Below are 24,430 nucleotides of genomic sequence, written 5' to 3' on the forward strand. Positions count from 1 at the left end.
GAGAAGTCTTGGAAGGTCCCGTCCAGGAGTATGGATGATTTGCATTGAGTTGGATTGTTTGGGATTCTAAAAAGACCAGGTTGAAAAGTGACCTTTGTGGTGTGTTGACAGGTGGTGTGCTCTATTACCGAGTGCTTAGATGAGGTTTAAAGGGTGTGTGTGTATTATTTATTAATTTTTTTTGAGCTTGTGTTGTTGGGCGATAGAAGTCACCGAAAAAGGTTGTGTTGGTGTTTTTGGATGGATGAAGTGATGTCTTTGTGAGTGGAGAGAGTGGAGCTTCAGAGTGGAGCTTCAGAGTGGAGCTTCGGAGTGGAGCTTCGGAGTGGAGCTTCAGAGTGCAGAGTGGAGCTTCAGAGTGGAGCTTCAGAGTGGAGCTTCAGAGTGGAGCTTCAGAGTGGAGCTTCAGAGTGGAGCTTCGGAGTGGAGCTTCGGAGTGGAGCTTCAGAGTGGAGCTTCGGAGTGGAGCTTCAGAGTGGAGCTTCAGAGTGGAGCTTCAGAGTGGAGCTTCAGAGTGGAGCTTCAGAGTGGAGCTTCAGAGTGGAGCTTCAGAGTGGAGCTTCAGAGTGGAGCTTCAGAGTGGAGCTTCAGAGTGGAGCTTCAGAGTGGAGCTTCAGAGTGCAGAGTGGAGCTTCAGAGTGCAGAGTGGAGCTTCAGAGTGTCAAGAGCAATGCCAATAGCTCTAACTTTAACAAAGGCAAAACCATTGCATTGTAAATGCTTGTTTTCTCCATGAGGAAAACATTTACTCGTCCTCGGTTCCACCGCACATCTTAAAAAGAAATTTACGCCAGCCTGGAGCAGGACTAAAACTCCAACCATTTCCAAGGTGGGTGGAGTTGTATAGGAGTCCGTTAATGGCCTCAAATGTACCGGCTTATGGGAGTTGATAAACTTGTAAGGCACATCAGTCCTTGATCACTCATTCCCCACTCTTCGGTGGAGTTCATGACTGCGCAATTCAACTCACTCCTGGCAGTGAATTAAACAGTAGTAAAACCATATGCCCTGGCAGTTATTCTTTTGTGGAATGTTGCCAGGCGTAAAGAATTCATTTATGTTCATAAACATATGTTTACGGCTGGATTCACTTTGTGAAGCAGCCCATTATGAGTAAAATTGGTAGCATTGGTGTGTTTTGGCCCTGGGCCGCCTGCATTCTTCAGTTTATCATTTTCCCTTTCTTCTGCACCCTTTCTAGTGGGTTCATCCGCACCAATGTGGCCGTGGGCTGCATGTAGCCCGTAAAGCAGCCATTCCAAGCCGAGGCTCTGATGTATTTGCTTTGTCTGCGCTCCAAATGTCGTCAGAGTCGAGTGATTGTGGTCCTTTCAGCGCTGCCCTGCCGCATACCTTTTAATCACCTCCAGCATCTTCGCAAGCAGGATTTTGAGGTGGACTGTACTTCGTGCCAACATCACTTTAGCAAGAGAGCCCCGTTTACATTTTTTTAATAAAATATGACATTTTTCCTTTCTGATTATATTTAAAGGCTTGTTTTCAGTGTAGAGCAGCGCTAAATGTTTTTTACAGACATTGCTGGTTTGCTTATCTTTGTGAGGGAAGTCCCCTTTTAGGTCTCGCCTACGCAGCACGCATGCACTACCACAGCATCACTCAGCGTCACCACAGCATCACTCAGCACCACCCCAGCATCACTCAGCATCACCACAGCATCACTCAGCACCACCACAGCATCACTCAGCACCACCACAGCATCACTCAGCACTACCACAGCATCACTCAGCACCACCACAGCACCACTCAGCACCACCACAGCACCACCACAGCACCACTCAGCACCACCCCAGCATCACTCAGCATCACCACAGCATCACTCAGCACCACCACAGCATCACTCAGCACCACCACTGCATCACTCAGGGCCACCTCAGCATTACTCAGCACCACCTCAGCCTGCTCTCGGAATCTGGCATCTGTTGATTCTCCCCTAGCATCTGGGCGCTGCTAGCGTTATAATACAGGTACTAGTTCCCAACCTTCCCCCTCCAATTGTTTATGCCCCCTCAAAAAAAAGCTTTAACAAACAAACATTGGAATAGGCAGGAAACAAGTTGCCAGCATTGAAAGAACAAAATAAAACTGAGGACATTTTTTATTGTAAATACTTTTTTTAATATGGTAGTTCAGTTGTACATAATGTCTTCTTGGTCATATAAAAGGTAACAAAAATGCTTCTCACACTTTTTTATTATAACTTTTCAGCATGCTGCACAGCAGCCACACTTCTCTACAGAACAGCTTGAAGACATTGGCAAAGTCAATAGCTCTGGCTAAACACTTATAAGGCCCCAAAGGCGAGACCTATTGGCTATGCCAATGCTTGTTTTAAATAATTAATACTTAAATAAAAACTATTGTAATTTATAATGGCAATAGCTTAAACGTTTGTAAATAACTTTTGTGAAGATTATGTTCAGTGTATTGAATTGTGAAGATAATCCAAGAACAGAAGTGAAATATTAACATCTTTTTGTGACATTTGTAATAAAGCTTGAAACATTGAGAGAACATATTTGAACCAGTTGTTGTTGAATGGCTGCACAGATTGATGCTGTGGTGGCGCTGAGTGATGTTGTCGTGGCGACGAGTGATGCTGTTGCGTTCAGAGATGATGTGGTAGCGCATAGTGATGTTGTGGTGCCCCTGAGTGATGCTGTGGTGGTGCTGAGTGATGCTGTGGTGATGCAATAGATAGATAGAGTGAGTGCAATAGATAGATAGAGAGAGTGCGATAGATAGAGTGAGGGCGATAGATAGAGGGAGGGCGATAGGTAGATATAGGGAGGGCGATAGAGTGAGGGCGATAGATAGATAGACAGAGTGAGGGCGATAGATAGATAGAGTGAGGGCGATAGATAGATAGAGTGAGGGCGATAGATAGATAGACAGATCGAATGAGGGCGATAGATAGATATATAGATAGATAGATAGAGTAATGCCGATAGATAGAGTGAGGGCGATAGATTTATAGAGTGAGGGTGATAGATAGATAGTGTATGTTGTATTCTGTAGAGTGTAATTGTGTGGTGTGTAATTATGTGGCACTGAGTGGTATTGTTTGGAGTGTATGTTGCATTGAGTGCAGTGTAATTATGTAGCATATAATTATGTGGCACTGAGTGGTATTGTGTGGAGTGTGTGTTGAATTCAGTAGAGTGTAATTATGTGGCATGTAATTATGTGGCACTGAGTGGTATTTGGAGTGTATGTTGAATTGAGTGCAGTGTAATTAAGTGGCGTGTAACTATGTGGCACTGAGTGGTATTTGGACTGTATGTTGCATTGAGTAGAGTGTAATTATGTTGCGTGTAATTATGTGGCACTGAGTGGTATTATGAGGAGTGTATGTTGTATTCAGTAGTGTGTAATTGTGTGGCGTGTAATTATGTGGCACTGAGTGATATTGTTTGGAGTGTATGTTGCATTGAGTGCAGTGTAATTATGTGGCATATAATTCTGTGGCACTGAGTGGTATTGTGTGGAGTGTGTTGCATTCAGTAGAGTGTAATTATGTGGTGTGTAATTATGTGGCACTGAGTGGTATTTGGAGTGTATGTTGCATTGAGTGCCGTGTAATTATGTGGCATATAACTATGTGGCACTGAGTGGTATTTGGAGTGTATGTTGCATATGAGCGCAGTGTAATTATGTAGCATATAATTATGTGGCACTGAGTGGTATTGTTTGGAGTGTATGTTGCATTGAGTGCAGTGTTCATTGCGCACACATAGTGCCGCGGTTTGGTAAAGTGAAAGCGCCAAAGAGATGTAAAAAGTCACGTACTAGGCGCACACAAACACACAATGGCGAGATGGCAAGTGTATAGGATATATATGTGTGTTGAGCACTGGAAGATCAAGTGCTGTGTCAGATTAATTACAAATGATTTATGAGGTACTCCCGGCACCTTCTTTGAAGATCTGGATACGGTGGATACGGTGCTGGTGGAGTTGGCCCTGAAAGCCGAACATTTTATCGTGGCTGGCGATTTCAACTTCCGGATGGATGATTCATCCGACCCGGCTGCCGCCAAACTCTCGGAGGCGCTGACCCCGCTGGGGCTCATCCCCTACTTTCAGGAGCCTACGCATGAGAAGGGGCATACCCTTGACCAGGTCTTCTCGTCTGTCCCTCTCGAGGGTATAGAGATCACTCCTGTCCTATGGTCTGACCACTTTCTTGCCAAATTTGTGATCAAGGGCATAGTTAAATCAGTGCCTATCCCGGCACATCAACAGGGTCGTGTCCATAGGGCTTTCCATCGAGTAACCCCGGAGATGCTGGCCCAGGCAGCTGAGGCCCACCCCTGCCTTCTTTCAGGTGATCTAGACAGGGATCTGCAGACCATGCAAGACTGGTTAGTGGACAGGCTAAACGATCTTGCCCCGGAAGTAACATCTCGCCCGACACCGAAACGGGTCTCTGCGCCTTGGTTTACCGCTGCACTGTCGGCTACGCGGCAGCAGTGCAAGGTAGCCGAAAGAGCCTGGCGGGCACAATATGACACTGTTGCCAAGTTGACATACCAAACGGTGGTTAAGGCTTATCACCGGGACATCCGCCTGGAGAAAAAAGCTTATCTAGCCAGGAGAATTGATGCTGCTTCCAACTCCTGCAAGGAGATTTTCTCCATTGTGAGAGAATTCACCTCACCTTGGTCTAACACCTCGGACCAAAAACCATCTGGTACCTGGGCCATGGACCTTGCTGACTTCTTCACGAGCAAGATCCAACGCATTCAGGAGTCATTCCTGGTACCAGCGTCTGCGGGCCAGACTGAGCCCGACATCACCACACTGCCACAGGCCGGGCCAGGGGCGACGTTGAGTGTGTTTCCTCCAATCTCTGCTCCGGACTCCCTGGCTCTCATGGGCAATTTAAAATCGGGTTCTCCCCTTGACCCATGCCCTGCTAAATTTCTAGCGAAAGTCGCGGAGGTGATCAACCCGCTGGCTAATCCACTCTTAAATCTTTCGCTGAGGCTCGGTGTGGTCCCGCGAACCTGGAAGCAGGCGATGGTGATTCCCTTGCTCAAAAAACCTGGTCTAGACCCGAAGGCCCCTGTTAATTATAGGCCTATCTCTCTGCTGCCGGCCCTCACGAAGATTCTGGAAAAGCACGTCCATGGCGTGCTCTCCAACTTTCTTGAATCTAATGAGATCCTGCATGCCACCCAATCGGGCTTTCGTCCCCATCTCAGTACTGAGACAGCGCTCCTGCAGGTCTCGGAAACCATTAAAGGGGTTCTGGACTCTGGGGGCAAAGTCATGCTGGTGATGTTAGACCTGTCGGCGGCGTTCGACACCGTTCCACATGATGGTCTTCTCGCTAGACTTTTCGAGATAGGCTTACGGGGGACGGTGTTCGACTGGTTTTCCTCTTTCCTAGCCGGCCGCCGGCAATCGATCTGGGCCCCGCCTGATTCCGCCGTGATGCCGCCTCTGGGAGTCGGGGTCCCTCAGGGCTCTATTTTGAGCCCGACCCTCTTTAACATCATTATGACCCCATTGGCGGCGTTGGTGGAGTCGCATGGTGCCCAGATCGTATCCTACGCGGACGACACCCAGCTCCTCTTCTCTTGTAAGAGAGGAGGCGACTTTGATGGGGAGAGTATTCGGGATTGCCTTGGGGCTGTTTTTCATTGGTTCCATCTAAACAGCCTTAAGTGCAATTCCGACAAGTCCGAAGTACTTTTCTTTGGGTGCGATACAGAGCCAGATTGGCAGACCTGGTGGCCACTGGATATGTTCCCTCCGTCCTGCTCCTCTCAGGTTGCTAAGAATCTGGGGGTGAAGATGGATAACAGGCTTACCTTGAAATCCCAGATCCTGGGGGTGTCGGGCATTTGCTTTGGCATCCTTAGGATGCTGCGAAGGTTCCTTCCTCTGTTATCCGTGGAACATAGGACGCTGACAGTCCAGGCTCTGATTGGGTCCAGGTTGGATTATTCCAACGTTCTTTACCTGGGCCTTCCAGAGTACTTGCTGCAGCGGCTTCAAGTGGTACAGAACGCCGCTGCCAGGGCAATCTTTGGCCTTAGTAGGCGCTCCAGGGCCTCGGGCTTGCTGGCAACTTTACATTGGCTTCCTATCCGCAAGAGGATCGCCTTTAAGGCGCTGACCTTGGCCTACAAAGCTCTTCACAAGGAGGGAGCCAAGTACCTCCAAAAGAGGCTGGTCTTTTATCATCCGACCAGGTCTCTGAGGTCGGAAGCCCTGTACCTTGCTGTTGTCCCCCGGGTAAAGAAAGCGCGCCTCGGAGGCCGCTCTTTTGGACTGCTGGCATCTCAGTTGTGGAACTCTTTACCACTGGCCCTGCGGGGAGCCACCAGTCTACTGGCTTTTAGGAAAGGCCTTAAAACTTGGCTGTTCACTCAGTAGCCGGTCTTCCGTGAATCTTTGGCCCACTCTTCTGTTAGTTTTTTTATTTGGTGTTATGTTAGTATGTTGCAGTTTTGTCTCTTTCTCCAATAAAGCGCCGGGACACTCTCTTTGAGTAGCCGCGCGCTATAGAAATAAACAATTAACATAACATAACATAACATAACATTTATCAACATTGGGAGGCTGATAAACCAAGCGGACTAGCACAAATATGAGCCTGTGACTATTGGGTGTGGCACATATTCCTGCAGTTTGTAGGCACCCTAGTACACTCAGCTATCGAACCAGAATATAAAGTGCCGCAATGTACATCTTTGCGCACACACAGCGCAGCGGTTTGGTAAAGTGAAATCGCCAAGGAGATGTAAAAAGTCACGTACCAGGCGCACACAAGCACACACCTCTTTACATTGCTGCCTCTAAAACATTGCAGAAGCGTCCGGAAACTATCGGGCAGATGTGGCCTCTGGCTGTTCCCCCCTGCGTGGTATGGTAATTATTGTATATATCTATACTATAGCGCTAACATCATTGCCCACACATAGCGCTGCGGTTTAATTAAGTGACCAGTGGCTTGGTCATATTCCATACATCTGTACCCCGTGTGCTTGTCAGAACTTGCATTCCATTTGCCTTTTTGTAGCACCTCCTAGTAAAGAGCTATAATATTTACTGGCTAGCCTATAAAAAAATAGTTGCTGAATAATTAGAAAATGCATTTAAGAAAAATGTCCTCAAATAGGTCGTAAATTGGCGGGGATGGGGGGCATTACGTGCCACATTTGTGGTATGACATTTGGGGTAAAGCTAGTGAAAGCGCCATGGAGATGTAAAGAGACACGTACCAGAATTGAAAGCGCCGTGATGTAAATTTTTGCGCACATATTGTGCCGCAATTTCGTAAAGTGAAAGCGCCAAGGAGATGTAAAAAGTCACATACCAGGTGCACACAAACACACCTCTTTACACGGCTGCCTTTAAAACATTGCAGAAGCGTCCGCGAACGATCGTGCAGATGTGTCCTCTGGCCTTTCCCCCCTGCGTGGTATGGCAGTTATTGTCGAACCAAACCAAGGCTGAATGTACTGCACGCTTACTGGCTACAAACACTTCAAATACCAAGAAAAATAAACCATGTGCAGTTGTCGGATTTTTGGAATCTCTACTTCCCGATGAATACAGCGAGCCATGCCGACGTGCACGGCCTTGAACTATTGTAAACAGGGTCTAAGTTTCAGCGCTATTAGTATGGAATGCTCAAATAGACGGAATGGAATGTCAGTAATGGACGTGGAAACCAAGTATCACTAACAAAGCACACAAAACTTCCAGAACCCCAAGAGACACGGCTCGAGTTTACATGAGACCCTGAAACAGCTGAGGCACGTGCATGCGAAAAAGGGCATTGTCACGCCGATTTATCAAACCATCTAGCAGTCGGTGAGAAATTGAAACAAAAAGTCCGCATAGGAAGTTGGCAAACAACATTTTATCGGACAAAGGGAACTCAGAGAAACTGCTGATATCTCCATCCATCGCAGCTCCAACGCTCTCTGTGTGTGGGAGGGTGAATTTGACGCACAATCTTGTGCTAAGCACTGCTCGAAATCAGCCAGAGCATTGCTCGTCCAGTTTGAAAATATCAGGATGAGAGAGGCGAAATCCGAGCCAGTGTCTGGCAGTCCCAAGCTGTATGAAAAGAAATGTCAAATCTCACTTCCATTCTGAGGCTGCTCTCCGAGCTTGTACATACTGCATGCTGGATTAATAAAATATAGGCATAGAAAGAGGAAGATTAAATAAGCAAAAATGTGTTACATAATATATGCAGTTTTGAAACAGCGCATGTCCCGTAAAGAGTAGACCAACAACAAAACAGCAAGACGCATGCACAGAACGGACTGTACCACAATGCCACGATTTAAAGGGGCACTTAACTTTTGATTCGGGCCTCTAAAGCGGCAAAATGACCATGAGAACGTGAATAGGCAGGGTCTGCCATACTAATCAGCAGATGAATCCTTACACCAACTCAGGGGTGGAGGCATGGTGTGCGGAAAGTCACTGAAAATTAGAATTTAACAAAATATGTACTGCAAGATGTTTTATTCAGATTAAGTCTCAACAGTGCACCCAGTCCATCATGGCAGCCTACCATCAAATGACTAGTTAATCTTTAACCATCATTTTACTTCTTCCATTCCGGTAATGTAGAAACAGTCATTGAGAACAGAGAACCTCTATGACCGGTCTCTTGAAAAAACAAGGGAAACAAGGACTGGGCGAGAAGGGAGGGGGGATTGCCAGCAGGAAGGGAGGGGGTGACAAATGGTGAGCATTTTGCGGCCGCTTTGATGTTCTCAGTGGCCGCGCGGCTCACTGAGAACATCAAAGCGGCCGCCAAATTGCTCCCAAAGCCTGCAGGCGGACAAATGGTGCGCGCGCCCGGAGCACATGCACTCTGCAGACTTTGGGAGCATTTTTGAAAGCCCTACTATACTCTCGCAGAACAACGCATGCACGTTGGTTCAGCGAGACCTAAAAATATGGGATGTCTTTTCGACTCCAAACTTTCCTTGAATGTCCAGATAGATTACCTGATGGTAAACTATTACCACCACTTAAATAAATGAAGCAAACATTCTTCCTATTCTTTTTAACGATGGCAGAGCTACTGTGGTGGGATAGTTAATAAATACCGATTCAATTACTGGAATGCCCTATAGTATCCCAGAGCCTCGGATCAACAGGCTTAAGAGGGCCCATTATGCTGCCATGAGACTGGGGTCCCCAGTGAAGGAATGTCTTTAAAATAGGTAGGAACTTTATTAGATGCCTTAGCACTCTGGTCCTTGGTCATCATACCTCAGGAATCTATCTTTACCCTACGGTCGGGAAACTCAGCAGTAGAAAACTCAACTTTCTTGATGTATCTGAAGAGGACGGTTTTCTCCTCTCAAGTGCCAACTTTCTTGAACCCTTTAACGCATAGCCCACATACACTATTCAAAAATGCTTTAAAGGTGTATTTAGTCTAATGTTCAAAAACCATCTTGAGGCAGTTTATGCATAACAAAAGCGGTCAGTTAGTAAGTCAGTCAAAGGTCCTTAAAATGCAGTAAGTTCACTATACAGAATCTGCTGGCTTGGGTGGAAATATTCTCCTGGGCCATAAATATTGTCTTTCACCATACCTGATTTTTTAGCTGGCCCAACCTCGGTGGTTGCTACCAGCCGATTCCAAACTTTTCATTTTTATCTTTTTCTGTGAACCTATACTTTTGAACTTTTTAGTTTGGTTTATGTTAAATCCATATGTGTATATATGGTTCTTTATAACAGTCGATTTACTTTTCACTTTAGGAACTGCACTTGACCTCTAGACGTTGTTTGTTGTATTTATTTGGATGGTCTAATTTTTTTATTTGAGTGCTTGTTAATTTTTTGAGTTTTGACTAAACTACTGTTTCTTTTGACCAGCGTCCTGGGGTGCAGCAAGCGCACAGGGTCGCAGACAACTCCGGTCACGGTGATGGCGTCGGCCTCGTGGCGGGGTGAGAGGCTCTGCCCTGGCAGAGATGTTCGACATTTCGGAAGAGGACCATGCCCAGAGTAACATGCCTTTTATTCACAACCCTACGCTGGCCTGGCGTACGCCGGGCCAGCCCACTCAACTCATGCTTACAGGGGGAACGTAACAAGCTACTTTTCCTCGATCTCCCCCACTGGCTGAGGTGACATGGTTGCGTCCACTGTCCACTACACTCCATACACCAGCGGGGTCTGTTGACATAGATATGTGTGTGGTCTGCATACTGCAGTCTGTCCAGCACAACCACGCCACACTTGGCATTGTGTACATTCATATCCAACGGTCACTTGCCTCCTTCACACTTAACTGGTCCCCACCTCTTCCCACATCCTGCTATTGTGTGGCTGAGGTGACATGCCGTTGATGGCTAATGTACATGGCTGGTCCAGGTTCCCACAGTAAGTTGTGCTGTCGTGTCTGGTGGGTGTGCAAGTTGTATGTGAGCGTGTGATGTGTGCATCCCCAGAGTTGTGAGTTGCATGATTGTGGAGTTGAGGTGTGTGGTGTGTTCATTTGGTATTGGCCAACGAGCAGTGCCTTTCTGTGGGTGCTATCCTGGTAGCCCAGGTTAATGATGGACTGAGTGAAGGTGTAGGAATCATGCACACTGCCTGGGGTGTTGGCGGCGACGTTGGCGGGGATTCCTCGGTGGTCCAATTTTGCCTGCACATTGGTGGGATACATGCGCTTTCTGTTAAGCTTATTGTGTGCAGTGTTGCCAGTGGCCACTAGTAGGACATGTGTGCAGTCAATTGCCCCCTGACACGTGCGGGAAGCCAGCTGTGGCGTGGACGCCTTGCTTGGTCTCCGGCTTTTCCTGCGCAGTGTGTGAGAAGTATAAATAATGGTGTACCAAGCTGATGGTGTCAACCATGAGCGTTGTGAGGGACTTGGATTGGGCTGGCTGTGTGACTCTTCAGACTCGTGCAGATGTTGGTTGGAGTGTACCAGTGGCCAACAAGTGCATCCCGGCCAGCAGCTTGGTCTGAGGTGGGATGTTGGCTGTCCGCTGTGTTGGTACCGTCAGCCTGTGTACAATGATGGTCAGGATGCAGAGGAGGTTTGTCCTTTTGAGTCTGTAGTGGGCAATGACATTCTCTGGTGTTGGGTCTGTGATGTTGGTGCGTTTTCAGAGGGTCGCTGTCTTTATCTGCGCTGCCTCTGTGTTGGTCCGGGGGGCGTGGTGGGGCTCCGGGGGGTGGGGTCCTGGGGGTGGTGGCAGTGGGTGTTGTGGCCCTCTTGGGTGTCCGGCCCGTATGTTCAGTGGCTCCATGGCATCTGTTGTTCTTCAGGTGTGGCTCTGGGCTAGCCTCCCTTTTGTGTTACAGGCTGTGGTCCGACATTACACCAGGTCAGAGCAGGTGTTGGTTTCCTGCTGCTAACACGCCGTAGCGCCTGTTTTGGGATATTATCGCCAATCTGGCTAGTCTTTGAGAATGTTGCGGAGTGGTGTTGTCGCGGCTTTTTGCTCGGGAACGCCTACTCTGCGTCTCATTAGCGATAGTTGCGGAGGTCATCTGTGGCAATGTTTTTTACGGCTGCTATCGCAGGTAAACTGATGCTATGGGCTGTTAGCACCAGCTTGTGAATGGGGTGATAAATGTATTGCGACTTTGACTGCGATAAAGTGCCATTAACTCGGCGATAGCTCCATGAGAATATGCCCCACACCCTTTCCTCTTGTGGTCTTCGATCTCAACTTTGGCAGTGGTAAGATTTCTTTTGTTAGGCGAGGGTGCTGTGTACTTGCTACTGTAAAAACATACCAAACGTCCTAAAAGTCAGATTTACTTTCATTTGTATGAAGTTTTCTTTCTTGTTTGTAAACAAAATAAATGGCCTTGTATCCTTCTAATTAATAATGTAAACTTCCTTGAGGTCGATGATTTTAATGTGTGTGCACAACGCTACTTTCCCAAAGCACTAATATATGCACTTCAGTGAATACCCTACACATGTCAAGTGGTGGCGTTCCAGGGAGGGAGACCAGGATATGCTGCAAGAATACGAAAATTCGGTGATTCATGGGCACTGATGACACGTAGTAATGCATATATGCTAAAGACCTCCAGATACTTGCATACTTTGTTGTATGGCGTTTTAGGATCCGAGTGAATTCTCCCAATTTATGCCCTTATATAGGTACAATTCACATTGCCCTAATATAGCCATAGAAATCATTCTCTTATTTAGACATAGCCCATGCAGTCCAAATACAGGCATGGCTACTTCCACCCATACCAAAACGTCACAACGATTTCTTGGAAAATCGGCTTAAGCTGTCAGGGACCTCCCCTTGCTTGAATATTGATTTATCCAAGAACTCATGTACTTTACAAAGAACTATTATTCCCTTGGGGTTCTTTACTGATGTTATTATGCCCGACTTTACGTTAAACTAGGCACCTTCAAGGTATTAATATGCCTTCACTTGCTCTAGCAAGACACTGTGGTTCGGAGCAGTTTGACTATCTACTTGCCCGACGATGCAGCTCGCTACAGCAAGTGCTGAAGGAAGCTGACCCCCCAGCTGACACACTGATCGAGAAGCTGTCATTTCTCTCTCTGAGAATCCAGCTCCAGTGTTTCCAAGCTCCCCTTGCGGGGTGTTGGGAAATCGAGTCCCGAGACTGAGATACCAGACCTCATTCATTCTAAATCAAGGTACGGAGCTGATTAGAACCTAAGAGAAATCTTGGATAGATTCTTGGCAAAGAAAACCAAACCTATGCTACACAATACTTACTCCCTCCCGCGTACTAGACTTAGGTTAGGTACATTGGGGTAGGCATATTTTAGAAGCACCAGTTAAGTACTTTTAGCCATTGTTATTTATGTATGTATTTTTATATGGCTCAGAAACCATACAATGCTTTTACAGTATTATTTTATAATATTGTTCTTGATGTACGCATTATACTTTGCAGTCTGCATTACGATTGTAGCAGTTCATTTCTTTTGCATGAGAAAGAAGACTGTTCAATAAACATTTTTATTGAAAACGCCTGTCTCTCTATTTCTCTGCACCTCTGTAGAAACGAAGCATGCACGATTGACTAAGTGAAATACTAATCTATTGTTCCCGCGACTCTAGAGATACACTTCTTATTCTTGGGAAACAAAGTTGTTATGTATATGCAGTTGTCGGAAACTAATCCCTTCTTGTAAATTCGAGAACGTTTCTAGTGACCTCTGAGCTAGCTGGCACTCACTATTAAGTTTAATACATTCGAGAGAGATCTAGTTGACCTCAGTCCTACGTCTAAGTCTATAGGATATATTATTCCAATGCGCAGAGCCTATCGGGAATATAGGAACTACACTACAACTTATGACATCCATTGATGCTAATTTCATGAAGGGATGCATAGATAGTAATGACATGCATAGATTCTGAAGACACTAGTGAAGTGTAGGTACTTACAATATGCTATAGTACACTGCTACAGCATATCATAGATCATTGATTCTGAAGACATTCAAAGAAATCAATGAAAGGCAGATATTGATAGATATCAGCCGCAGTAAAGGACTTCCATGCCTACTCACATTACCCATTTCCTATGGATAAGGACCAAAGACACAGTCATACCATATTACGAGCGTTTTTATCTTCTACACCTTGAGAAAGCCCCGGCTTGTGGGCCACCTGGGGCGAAACACGGGTTGGCTGACCTGTTCAGAAGTAAATCGCCATCATCACATACTCAATTAAATATGTATAAAAGCCCTAAACAGCATCAAATATATACAACAATTTCTGGAAGATTCTACAACCTAGAATCGAATTTACTAAGTACTTTCACATGATATTACCTGTTGCTCAGGATAACTCTTATAAACTTTTTAAAATAAATGGGTCAGGGGTTCTTCCATTTTCCTGGAGCAACTGGAAACCGATTCAGATTGGGGAGAGGAGTTGGCCTAACGGCTATGGCGGTCGACCTTGAATCTGGGGAACTGAGTTCTAGTCTCGGCAATGACGCTGAACATCCTGTGATTCTGGGAAAATTACTTAATCTCCCTGTGCCTATAAAAAAAAAAATGAATGTGGCCTCAAGTAATGCAACTGGTGCTATGTAAAGCGCTCTGATACCCGATTCTGGTCAAGCTTGCGCTATATAAAACTCTGTAAAATTAAAATTAAAAAAAGATTCAAAATTAAAGGCAAGGCATAAACTGGACCCAAAAACCCTTTGAACTTTTATGCAACATCCATACCCCTGCACGCTTTAAAACTATAAACTGAGCTTCATCTCTAGCTGTGTCTTTGCTCTTACAGTGTGATCCCTATCCTGTGTTTGCCTCATCAAAGACCTCTGTCAAATCCAAACATTTCCTAATACGGTATCCAGAAATCCACATTCATAGCAAAACATGGTATGCTTCCTCCAATTCATATCAGCTTCTGTAGATGGGTAGTGCATTTGGTGGTGTCATGGCTGATTATAGCACTTAGGGCTTAATTACAATGTTGGTCGGAAAATCCCTGACCGCTGATCGGAGGCTTTCCCACCGACATTGTAGGTTTGAATTCTGACTGCCATATGATAATGACCGCGGTCAGAGTTTAAACCAGCCTGGGAATCCGGTGCGGTGCCGGCGGGCTTAAGGATTCCGTCGGCCAGTCGGAAAGGCCTCATAATCCCTTAACGACAACGTTTTAGTTGTCGGGATTATGATGTTGGTTTCCAACAACCTTTCCGTGTTGGTCTTTCTGACATGGAAAGGCAGTCGGCAAGCCACTTTGCGGGCCCCTAGCAGGGCCCCCTCCCCCCTTGGCCCTCCACACGTGGCCCCGGTGGGCACCTATGGTGCCCCCGGAAAATCTCTGCACCGTGTGACAAGCCTCATAAGGTGCCTGCCACACGGTGCAGAGATTTTTACAAACTTCCATAGAGAAATAGGAGTTTGCGACCGCACCATGTGCAGTCGCATGGTAATCAGGTGTTTGGAACGGCCGACCTATGGTCGGGCAATTCCCTGACCGAAACGGTGCCGGTCAGAGGCAACTCCTACTGACATCGTAATTAGGGCTATAGTTGCAAATTCATTAAGTCTGCTCAATAATTATAATATTTTAGCACTCCCAGAACCTACCCTCCTCACTCATAACTTGTCTTGTGTCTTACAGTTGAACATGACAGGGACACCTTCTACCAGAAGCCGTACTGGAAGGAGTTTAAGTTTGACCTGACACAAATTCCATCAGGGGAAGCAGTGACTGCTGCAGAATTCAGAATTTACAAAATGCGAAGTGTGTCCCAACATGCAAATAAGAGCCTGCATATCAGCATTTACGAGATTGTGAAGGAGCACAGCAACAGGTACGTGGCATACAGGGTGAGGAGAACGGCCATTGTACACAGAACACACACGAATCACAGAGTCAAATACCCTGCAGCAGCAATGGAACAGCCTATGTAAAATGGACACACACCACGCACCACACAGCACGCACCTACAATCGTCCAAATGCATACTTTGCATGACATTTGCACATGAGATGTACAGTGGTGAATCATTTTTAAGAAAGTTACAATAAAATTGTAAGATGGTTAGATGATCCTGATTATTATCTAATGTTCATGTCAAACCCCTTGATTAAAATATTCATGGTGGAACTGATGCATTGATTGCATTGGGTCCTGGCAAATAATGCCAGCTAGAACATCATGATCTACTAATATCCACAGATCCCAAGACTGTGATTGAATACCCTCTTTCAAAGGTATAATCATGTTTAAAGATTGCTTCCTGCTTTGTCAAGCGCTATCATGGTATTGTGATTTTCCTTCTACAGTATCCCAAACAGAGCACCCCACACACCTCAGTTATACTACAGACCTTTTTAACAAGGTTGCTAGCATAATATTTGTTCCAGATAACATGTTGGCTACTTTTGTATGTATGTCTTTGTATGTTGATCACTCTAAACCAATGCTTTTCACATAGTGATTACAATGCTACTGATTACATGTATAGGCCAAGTAGGCTTTTATTTCTGAAGACTGGGAGCAACAGTCTATTGAGCCATGAGTCTGGCAATCATTTGATCATTAGGAAATGACCGAATGTCCTATTCAGGACTAGTTTCTAAAAGCTCGTCAAGTCACAGAAAGATTCTGGGTGTTTCATATTTGATCCTGGAGATTTATGTGAAGGTAGGTTGATGGTCAGCTGGATAGCGTCTGCATCAAACCAGCGCAGTCCTGACCCTAGTTTTGTTGGACCTTAAATGGTTGGTAGAATTTTTCATAGCTGGTCTGGCTTATTTTTATTCGCAAAGATTTTCTTAATGAATTCCATCTAGGTGGTCTCCACTGTATACATCTCTGTATTGTGTTGCTGGCTATCATCAACTAGAATGTCCTGGAATCTTTGGTCTTTGCTGCTTCTACAAATAATCTCCATCAGTTCTCTTTGTATGCTATTTACTTATCCTTGATTAATTCTTTGTAGAAACTTCTACTACGTTTGAACTCATCCCAGCTCACTCCTTCCCTTAATTACAAGACAAGTTAATTTTTCGCATCCTTGCATTCTCAATCGAATCATCCAATTGAGATTGATGGGGTCCCTCGTCCTTTATGCCCCTGGATTTTAATCACATGTAGATCTTCTTGATACCCAAGGGTTTAAAAACTCTGTTAGGTTGCAGTAGAACTGCCGTCAGTCCTCATCATTTGGGGCCTCTACGATCCAATCTTTTATTGGTAGTGCCTCAGTGTCCCTTAACATTTCTTTAAGTCCCTAGATGATACCCTGTGTCCAGTGCAGACTCGCAGGAATATGTATGAATACTTGCTCTTTTTCATTGCCATGTAATGAAGAAATTGTATGATCACTTTCAATTCTCCACTGTATTGTGAAGTTAGCAAAGTCTTTGAAGCCCTTTTCATTCACTAAATATATTAAATGACTTTGCTTTAAAGGTTGGCACATTTCTAGGGTGCGTAGAAAAGGAGTTATACTCTGAGATGAAGTTGTGTTCAAATGTGGTAGATCTTCGCCCTTCTTGTGAACTGCTGTGAATGCTTGATCCACTCCTGCAAAAACTAAGGACCCCCTGCTTAGGCTCAGTCAACGGGGCAGGGAACGCAAGCTAAAATATACAAAAGAAAACCTCCGTCTGAATGTATCCATTAATTGCCATACATCTTCAATTTAGCATGAATATATTAAAAGCTCAGAACCAATTTGACTAGCATCAATACACATTTATTTCATCACTTCTAATAATACATTAATTTATTGTTCACTTTAAGATAAGCTTTTCCTTTCCGTCATATCTATGATCGCATGCAGATCTTTGGAAAATATAAAAACTGTAAAAACATTGAAACACGTGCAACAAATTACTTTCATGCCCACAAATTCATTCATCTTTCTCTCACAATCCTCACTCAATAAAAAAAAAAACTTTACTGATCAATTCTTACAGGTCTAGCTTAACACAATTTTGCTAAGTAATATCATTGCTGATGTTCAATGTTCAACTTATTCTTCTGTATACATCCAATGAAGCAATAAATGCATACAAAACATCATATGTAATTTTTTTGTTGTACAGATTTATGAGTACAACTTCTTAATTCTTCTGTTTTTGCTGTAATTTTCTGATGTGGCTTAACCAATCGTCCTTAACGCACGTTTCGCTAAAACACCTTCCTCAGAAGTGCCACATGTAATGGCCCCATCAAACCTCCAAAGCCTGCAATCACATAATGTAAGAATATCACTGAGCCACCCATTCAAAAATTGCCCTACACATTAAGTGCTTTCTAGTTTAAAATCAGGTCACCAAGTACACCGAATACACCAAAAAATGACCACTACCCAAGGAGGAAGAGAAACCAATAAGAAATGTCATTTGAGCGCCCCAGTCCATGTCAAGCCCACACAAAACCAAGGTCGATTGAAACATGTCCCCAAAAAAATAGAAATACTTGAACAAAACACCCATTGTGTGACTGGATGCCCCAATTTCTACCAGAAAATGCATAGTTGTGAATTGTACAGTGAGGAATAAGCCACACCTACCTTACACCAAAGTGGCTTAAAAGTTCCAGTCGTAAACTTCCTTAGGCTCCTGCAATAGTTGAATGCGCTAAAAACAGGAGAGGGTATTGACACTGTGCGACTACGAATCACTGACAGAATATCGACTACAAGAATATCGACGTCAAAAATATCGGAGGCAAAATATCGAGATCAAGAATATCGACATCCTATCTACATTATAGTAAGTACAAATATATCGAGAAAAAAATATTGATGTCAAAATATCGTTGCTAAAATATCGTTTGGTATTTAAGTTTAAAAAATAATGTAAAGTAAAGAATACATATAATTAAAATAAACATAGTAAAACATTTTTTTTAAATGTTAAAAAATTATAAATAATATATTATATATAATGTAAAATTAAATTAAACATATAATATATATATATACTTACTTACTAATACTTTTTAATAATTCTTTAATTATCTTATAAAAAATGTTTTTATCATATATATTATAAATAAATCTATACACATTAAACAATAATATAAATACAAATTAAATATATATAACAAATAAACATTTTTTTTACTCTTTTTAATATTAATTCTATACAATAGTAACAAAAATAATATAAAAAATATTAGATAGCAGAGGTAAATAAATTACTATTCCAACTCAAAACAGTACAACACTAAGGAAAATGTTGGATAGCGTAGGGATAAAAATTACTATTCCCACCACAGTCAGTGCAACATTAGGGAAAGTGTTGGATAGCGTAGGGGTAAAAATTACTATTCCCACTCCAGTGAGTGCAACAGTAGGGAATGTGTTGGATAACGTAGGGGTAATATGTACTATTCCCACCCCAGAGAGTGCAACAGTAGGGAAAGTGTTGGATAGTGGGTGGGTTAAGATTACTATTCCCACCCCTGCGAGTGTAACAGTAGGAAAAGTGTTGGATAGCGGAGGGGTAAAAATTACTATTCCCACTCCAGAGAGTGCAACTATAGGTAAAGTGTTGGATAGCATAGGGGTAAAAATTACTATTCCCACCCGAGTGAGTGCAAGAGTAGGGAAAGTGTTGGATAACGTCGGCTTTAAATTACTATTCCCCCTCCAAATAGTGCAACAGTACGGAAAGTGTTGGATAGCAGAGGGGTAAATATTACTTTTCGCACTCCAGTGAGTGCAACAGTAGGGAAAGTGTTGGATAGCATAGGTGTTAAAATTACTATTCCCATTCCAAAGAGTGCAACAGTAGGGAAAGTGTTGGATAGCAGAGGGGTAAAAATTACTGTTCTCACTCCAGTGAGTGCAACAGTAGGGAAAGTGTTGGATAGCGTAGGGGTAAAATGAATATTGCCACTCCAGGGAGTGCAACAGTAGGGAAAGTGTTGAATAGCGTAGGGGTTAAATTAACATACTTAAAATAAATAATATATTAAAATTAATTAACTAAGAAATTAATAATAAATACCAATAAAATAAAATTTATAATTACTTAAACAAAATGACATTACTTCACACCCAGTTCCCCCATAAACACGCAACCTGCTACACATAAAAAAGAACACAATTAATTTAATTTGCCATTAATCTATTAATAAAATAAATTAACAATACATTATTTATCAATTAAAACAAATAACAAATATTAATAAATACATTATAATTAATATAATTATAAATTATTCAATGAATAAAAATTGACTACCAATTATTAATTAATTAACAATAAATAATTCATCAATAGCAATACATTAAAAATATTAATTTATTTTTAATTATGTTACTTCCCACCCTATTCCCCTATAAACCCACAGCCTGCTGCACATAAAAGTAACCTAATTAATAAATTATCTATTAATCAATTAATAACAATTAATTACCAATTAATAATTAATTAACAATAAATTAATTAACACTAGCAATAAAAAGATAAGATATTACATTATTTATAATTAATATAATGATAAATTAATCAATTATAAAAATTAATTATGACCAATTAATAATTAAATAACAATATATTAATAATTAATAACAATAAATAGAAACATATTAATTAATTATACTTAAATTACTTCCCACCCTATTCCCCTATAAACCCACAACCCGCTCTGATACTAAAACGCAAAATTAACTTTAAAAAAATTGCACATTTCTAAACATTTAATACACATACTTTGAAATAATTAAACCACATTACAAAAAATGTTACACATACATATAAAATTCATACTAAAATATATAACACTAATATAAATATCGATATTATTAACAACAAAATCTTTGCTTACGATATTACTTACTTCGATATTACTAACTTTGATATAAAAAAAGAACGATATTACTTACTTTAAGGTCGATATTCTGGGCAACGATATTCTTGACATCAATATTCTGTCTCTACGATATTGTACGCTTGCCGCGCCTATACATACAATTGACTCCGTATGTAAGATGCTTGAAAAACACACTAACTTGTGTTACCATAGACTATCTTGGTCCTATTGCCCAGATAGAAAGACAATTGCAAGGTGGATGTCAACGTTATCCCCCTTTCAAACACCAACCAGTTCTGGAAAGATATTCAACACACATAATAAGACTCCCTTAACCCTTAGTGAAAGAAAACGATACATAAGAAAACAATGGAGGACCATTACTTTGTGGTCCAATCGACGTATACATCAAACTTGCTATCGGAGATAAAGTGCTCTAATGATGTAATAAAAAAGGGTGAGCAATCTCTTCTTCCCTCGCATGTAGCTGCATCTCTAAGCTTTGATCAACAATAGATATACAGCATTGTGCGTTTGCAAAATAGAAGGGTCCCTGTTCTCAATGCTGTTTAAGAGTTACAAGCGCATGCATGCCTTGCACGGATGTAGGTTGAGTATGATCTTTGCTTTTCCCATAGGAAAACGTTAGTCAATATCGTATATCGACAATACCCCTGTTGTAACTCAAAGGCCGTCCTCCCATACCCATAAAGATTGTTTACTAACCAAGCAAAACACGTACTCGCGCATCTTCAGTGCTCCTGACATATAGGAGCGGATTTCATTATCACTCGAGAGTCTCTAAGTTCAAGCCATAATCCAGTGGGCATGCATGTACTCCCCAGACACTGCAGAGGGATTCTTGCCTCAATCAATCCGTATTTGTATAGCACGGAGTTGTCTAGCCGGCTGGTGGAAAGTCAGGCAGTAGTTGAGGTAGGGGGGTTCAGTGTTGTGGAGGGCCTTCAATGCATGGGTCAGCAGCTTGAACTAGCATCTCTTCTGGACGGGGAGCCAGTGGAGGTGTCTGAGGTGGGGGGGTGATGCTGATCCAATTGGGGAGGATAAGTCTGGCAGTCATGTTCTGTATAGTCTGTAGTCATCTGAGGAGATGGTTGTGCTAGCGTGTAGAGCGTTTCCTTAGTTTAGTCGGCTGATGACGCGGGCTTGAGTCACTGTTTTCCTGGTGTTGACGGGGATCCATCTGAATATTTTATGAAGTATGCAGAGGGTGTGGAAGCAGGCAGAGGCTACTGTGCTGTCCTGGGTCTAGATAGAGAGATCGCTGTCCAGGATGATGCTGATGTTGGGAGCGTGGCTGGTAGGGGTGGGTGAGGGTCCGAGCACAGGGGGCCATCACGTGTCCTCCCATGGGAGATGTTCTTCCCGAAGATGAGCACTTCGGTCTTGTCCGTTTTCAGCTTCAGGCAGTTGGATGTCATCCAGTCGGCAACATTGGTCATAGAGTTCTGGAAGTTGAATTCGGTTGTGGAGGTGTCTTCCATGAGGGATAGGATTAGTTGGGTATCGCCAGCTTAAGAGATGATGTTTAGTCCATGAGTACGGGCGATGTCGGCCAGTGGAGTCATGCAGGCATTGAAAAGGGTGGGACTGAGGGAGGATCTTTGGGGGACTCATCAGATCACACTCTTGGGTTCGGAGGTGAGAGGTGGTAGGTGGATTTTCTGCGTGCATCCTGTGAGGAAGAAGGTGATCCACTTGAGGGCATTTCCTCTTATGCCCATGTGGTGTAGTCTGGTGATGAGGGTGAGTGAGAGACTGTGTTGAAAGCCACTGAGAGGTCAAGGAGGATCAGAGCTGCAGTGTCACCACAGTTGACAATGGATCTGCTGTCGTCAGTTGTGGCTATTAAGGAGTTCTCGGTGCTGCGGTTGGCATGGACGCTGAACTGGTGGCATCAAGATGGTTGTTGTATTCCAGGAGCTCTGTGAACTGGTGGTTGATGACTTTCTCCAGGACCTTGGCCGGGAAGGGGAGCAGCGAGATGGGGCGGTCATTCTTGAGCTTGTTGGGGTCGGCGGAGGGTTTCTTCTTGAGGGGTTTCACCTCTGTGTTTCCAGGCATCAAGGGTGATGGCTGTGGAGATGGATACGTTGAGGATGTTGTTGAGGGCGCTGGTGATTTTCTGCTGTCCCCTATATATACTTTATACCTGTCACCCATAATCGGGTCCTTCATCGTTTGTTTCAATGTATTGACCGAATGGATCGGAGGGACCTCCATATTGCTGTATATATAAATATTGTTTTTTATTGCGCTTCTTGGGTCTCGCACCTCTGTATTTTTTTTTTTTTTTTTAAAGCGCACAATCACCCGTAAGGGTCTCTAGGCGCTGGGGGCCGTCGGGAAGATTAAGCGAGCTATTGCCCAGAGTCACATGGTGCTGGGCTAACCTGCCGCCGGAGCCGGGGATCGAACCGTGGTCCCCAGATTCCAGCGTCAGTCGCCCTGGCCGCGGCGCCATTTGGTTTGTTTTTGAACCTTTGACATTTGTTGTACATTCAGGTCTTTTCCTTTTAACCATGGCCGCCACGTCACTAGCCCCAATTCATATAAGAGGGGTGAGCGCGGGGAGGGCGTGGCCTGGCATGATGGCAAAGTAGACACTTCTACCGGCACTCCCGTCGACTTGGATTAAATCCGGCAACATCCTGCAGTGCCTGAGCAGCGATTCCCCATAGATGACTTGCGGGGAAATTGCTATCATCCTAGAAGCAGCTGTGAACTGCATCCTGAAGTCTAGAGTGGGTGAGCTGCTCTATTAGGGGAATGGCCCGTGAACTACCCGCCGCCATCTTCCCTGCTCAATGCTAAACTGACAGAAAAGCCGGATCGCGACCAGCATTGAGGCAAGTAGCTGAGTCTGGAGCAGACAGACAGCATAGGAGACCTCGCAGAGAAGAACGGCCCGGTGCATGATATGACTGAACGACCTCCCTGGGCTGCCTGTGGTCCCCCTGAGGGGTGAATGTCAGTTGGGAGGCATGGGGCAGACATAGCCAATTAGCGACAAAGGGCCTGGTCTGGTGCAGCGCTGACATTAGAAGGCCTAACTTCCAAGGGAAGTAATAAGAGGAAGGGGTCCCAGCTTTGTTGGACAATTTATAAAGGAAATTCAATTATTAAATTAAACAGAGACTGAATCGGTCCACATTGTTTTAATCACAATGGGAGAAAAAAATAAACATCATATTATTAACAATCATTATTGTGTTGAACAGTGCCCCGGTTAGGGAAGGGGGAGTGAGTGATGTCAAGTGAGGAAAAAGTGATGGGGAGAGGATATAGTGACAGAATAATCAATAAATTAGAAGTGAGCCATTAAACAGTTACATATTCTGTACAAAAAGGACTCGAAGGTTCAAAACTGCTGTATTTACAAAAGTCATACTCCACATAAGTTCAAATAAATGAAGAGTTAGGGCTTGGAGTTGTCATGGAAAACAAAAGGTTGTCGACGTTTCGACCCCCAGAAAAATGCAGGTAATTCCTATTATCCTTGCCGTGGGGTCTTCATCAGGACGGGTGGTGGGGCAGGTAACCTATTTAATGTATACAGATAGTTAGTTGACTGACAAAAAGATGTGTAAATGTACATCATCCAATTAAAATAGCAACACAGTTAATTAAGTATTCGGGCAGTGGGAAGCCTCAGAATACAATTGGAATTAACCGAATATCAATTGAATACTATTTACTTGGACCGATAAGAAGCCATGAATTGGAGAGTAATTAATCAAATCGCATGGCGTTGAGTGTCTTTGTTATATAAAATATTATAATGGAAAATTCAATATGGAAAATTCAAACTCGGAGCGACGTGAAGGAACAGATTACATGTTGGAATAGGTAGGCAGGACAATTACTGAACAAGGAGCCAATTACCTGTACCATGAATGGATACGGTATCTTAGTAGGGAAAACTCTTGATGCTGTGTCTGAAAGGAGCATAAAATAATCACTAGAACACGGCATAATTCGTCATGTATCATCAGCGTGTTGGTAAATGAAACAAAAACGATTATTACGGAGAGAAACTCACCCGGACCAAGCGTTCAAAATGCCTGCCTCGAAGGGAATTGATTAGTTGAAAAACGTACAGCAGTGTCTGTCAA

The 24,430-nt window shown here is 43.6% G+C and overlaps 1 protein-coding gene across 1 annotated transcript in view; it reads left to right on the forward strand.

Annotated features, from left to right (window-relative positions):
• LOC144822831 (bone morphogenetic protein 8A-like) overlaps positions 1 to 24,430 on the forward strand; it is a 399,395-nt gene that overhangs the window by 262,409 nt on the left and 112,556 nt on the right. The window contains exon 2 of the mRNA XM_078680767.1: positions 15,134 to 15,326. Within this exon, the coding sequence (XP_078536893.1) occupies positions 15,134 to 15,326 (193 nt within the window). The remainder of the gene's footprint in view (positions 1 to 15,133; positions 15,327 to 24,430) is intronic.

Source organism: Lissotriton helveticus, chromosome 3_1 (assembly GCF_964261635.1).
Source record: "Lissotriton helveticus chromosome 3_1, aLisHel1.1, whole genome shotgun sequence".
In the NCBI taxonomy this organism is placed as follows: Eukaryota; Metazoa; Chordata; class Amphibia; order Caudata; family Salamandridae; genus Lissotriton; species Lissotriton helveticus.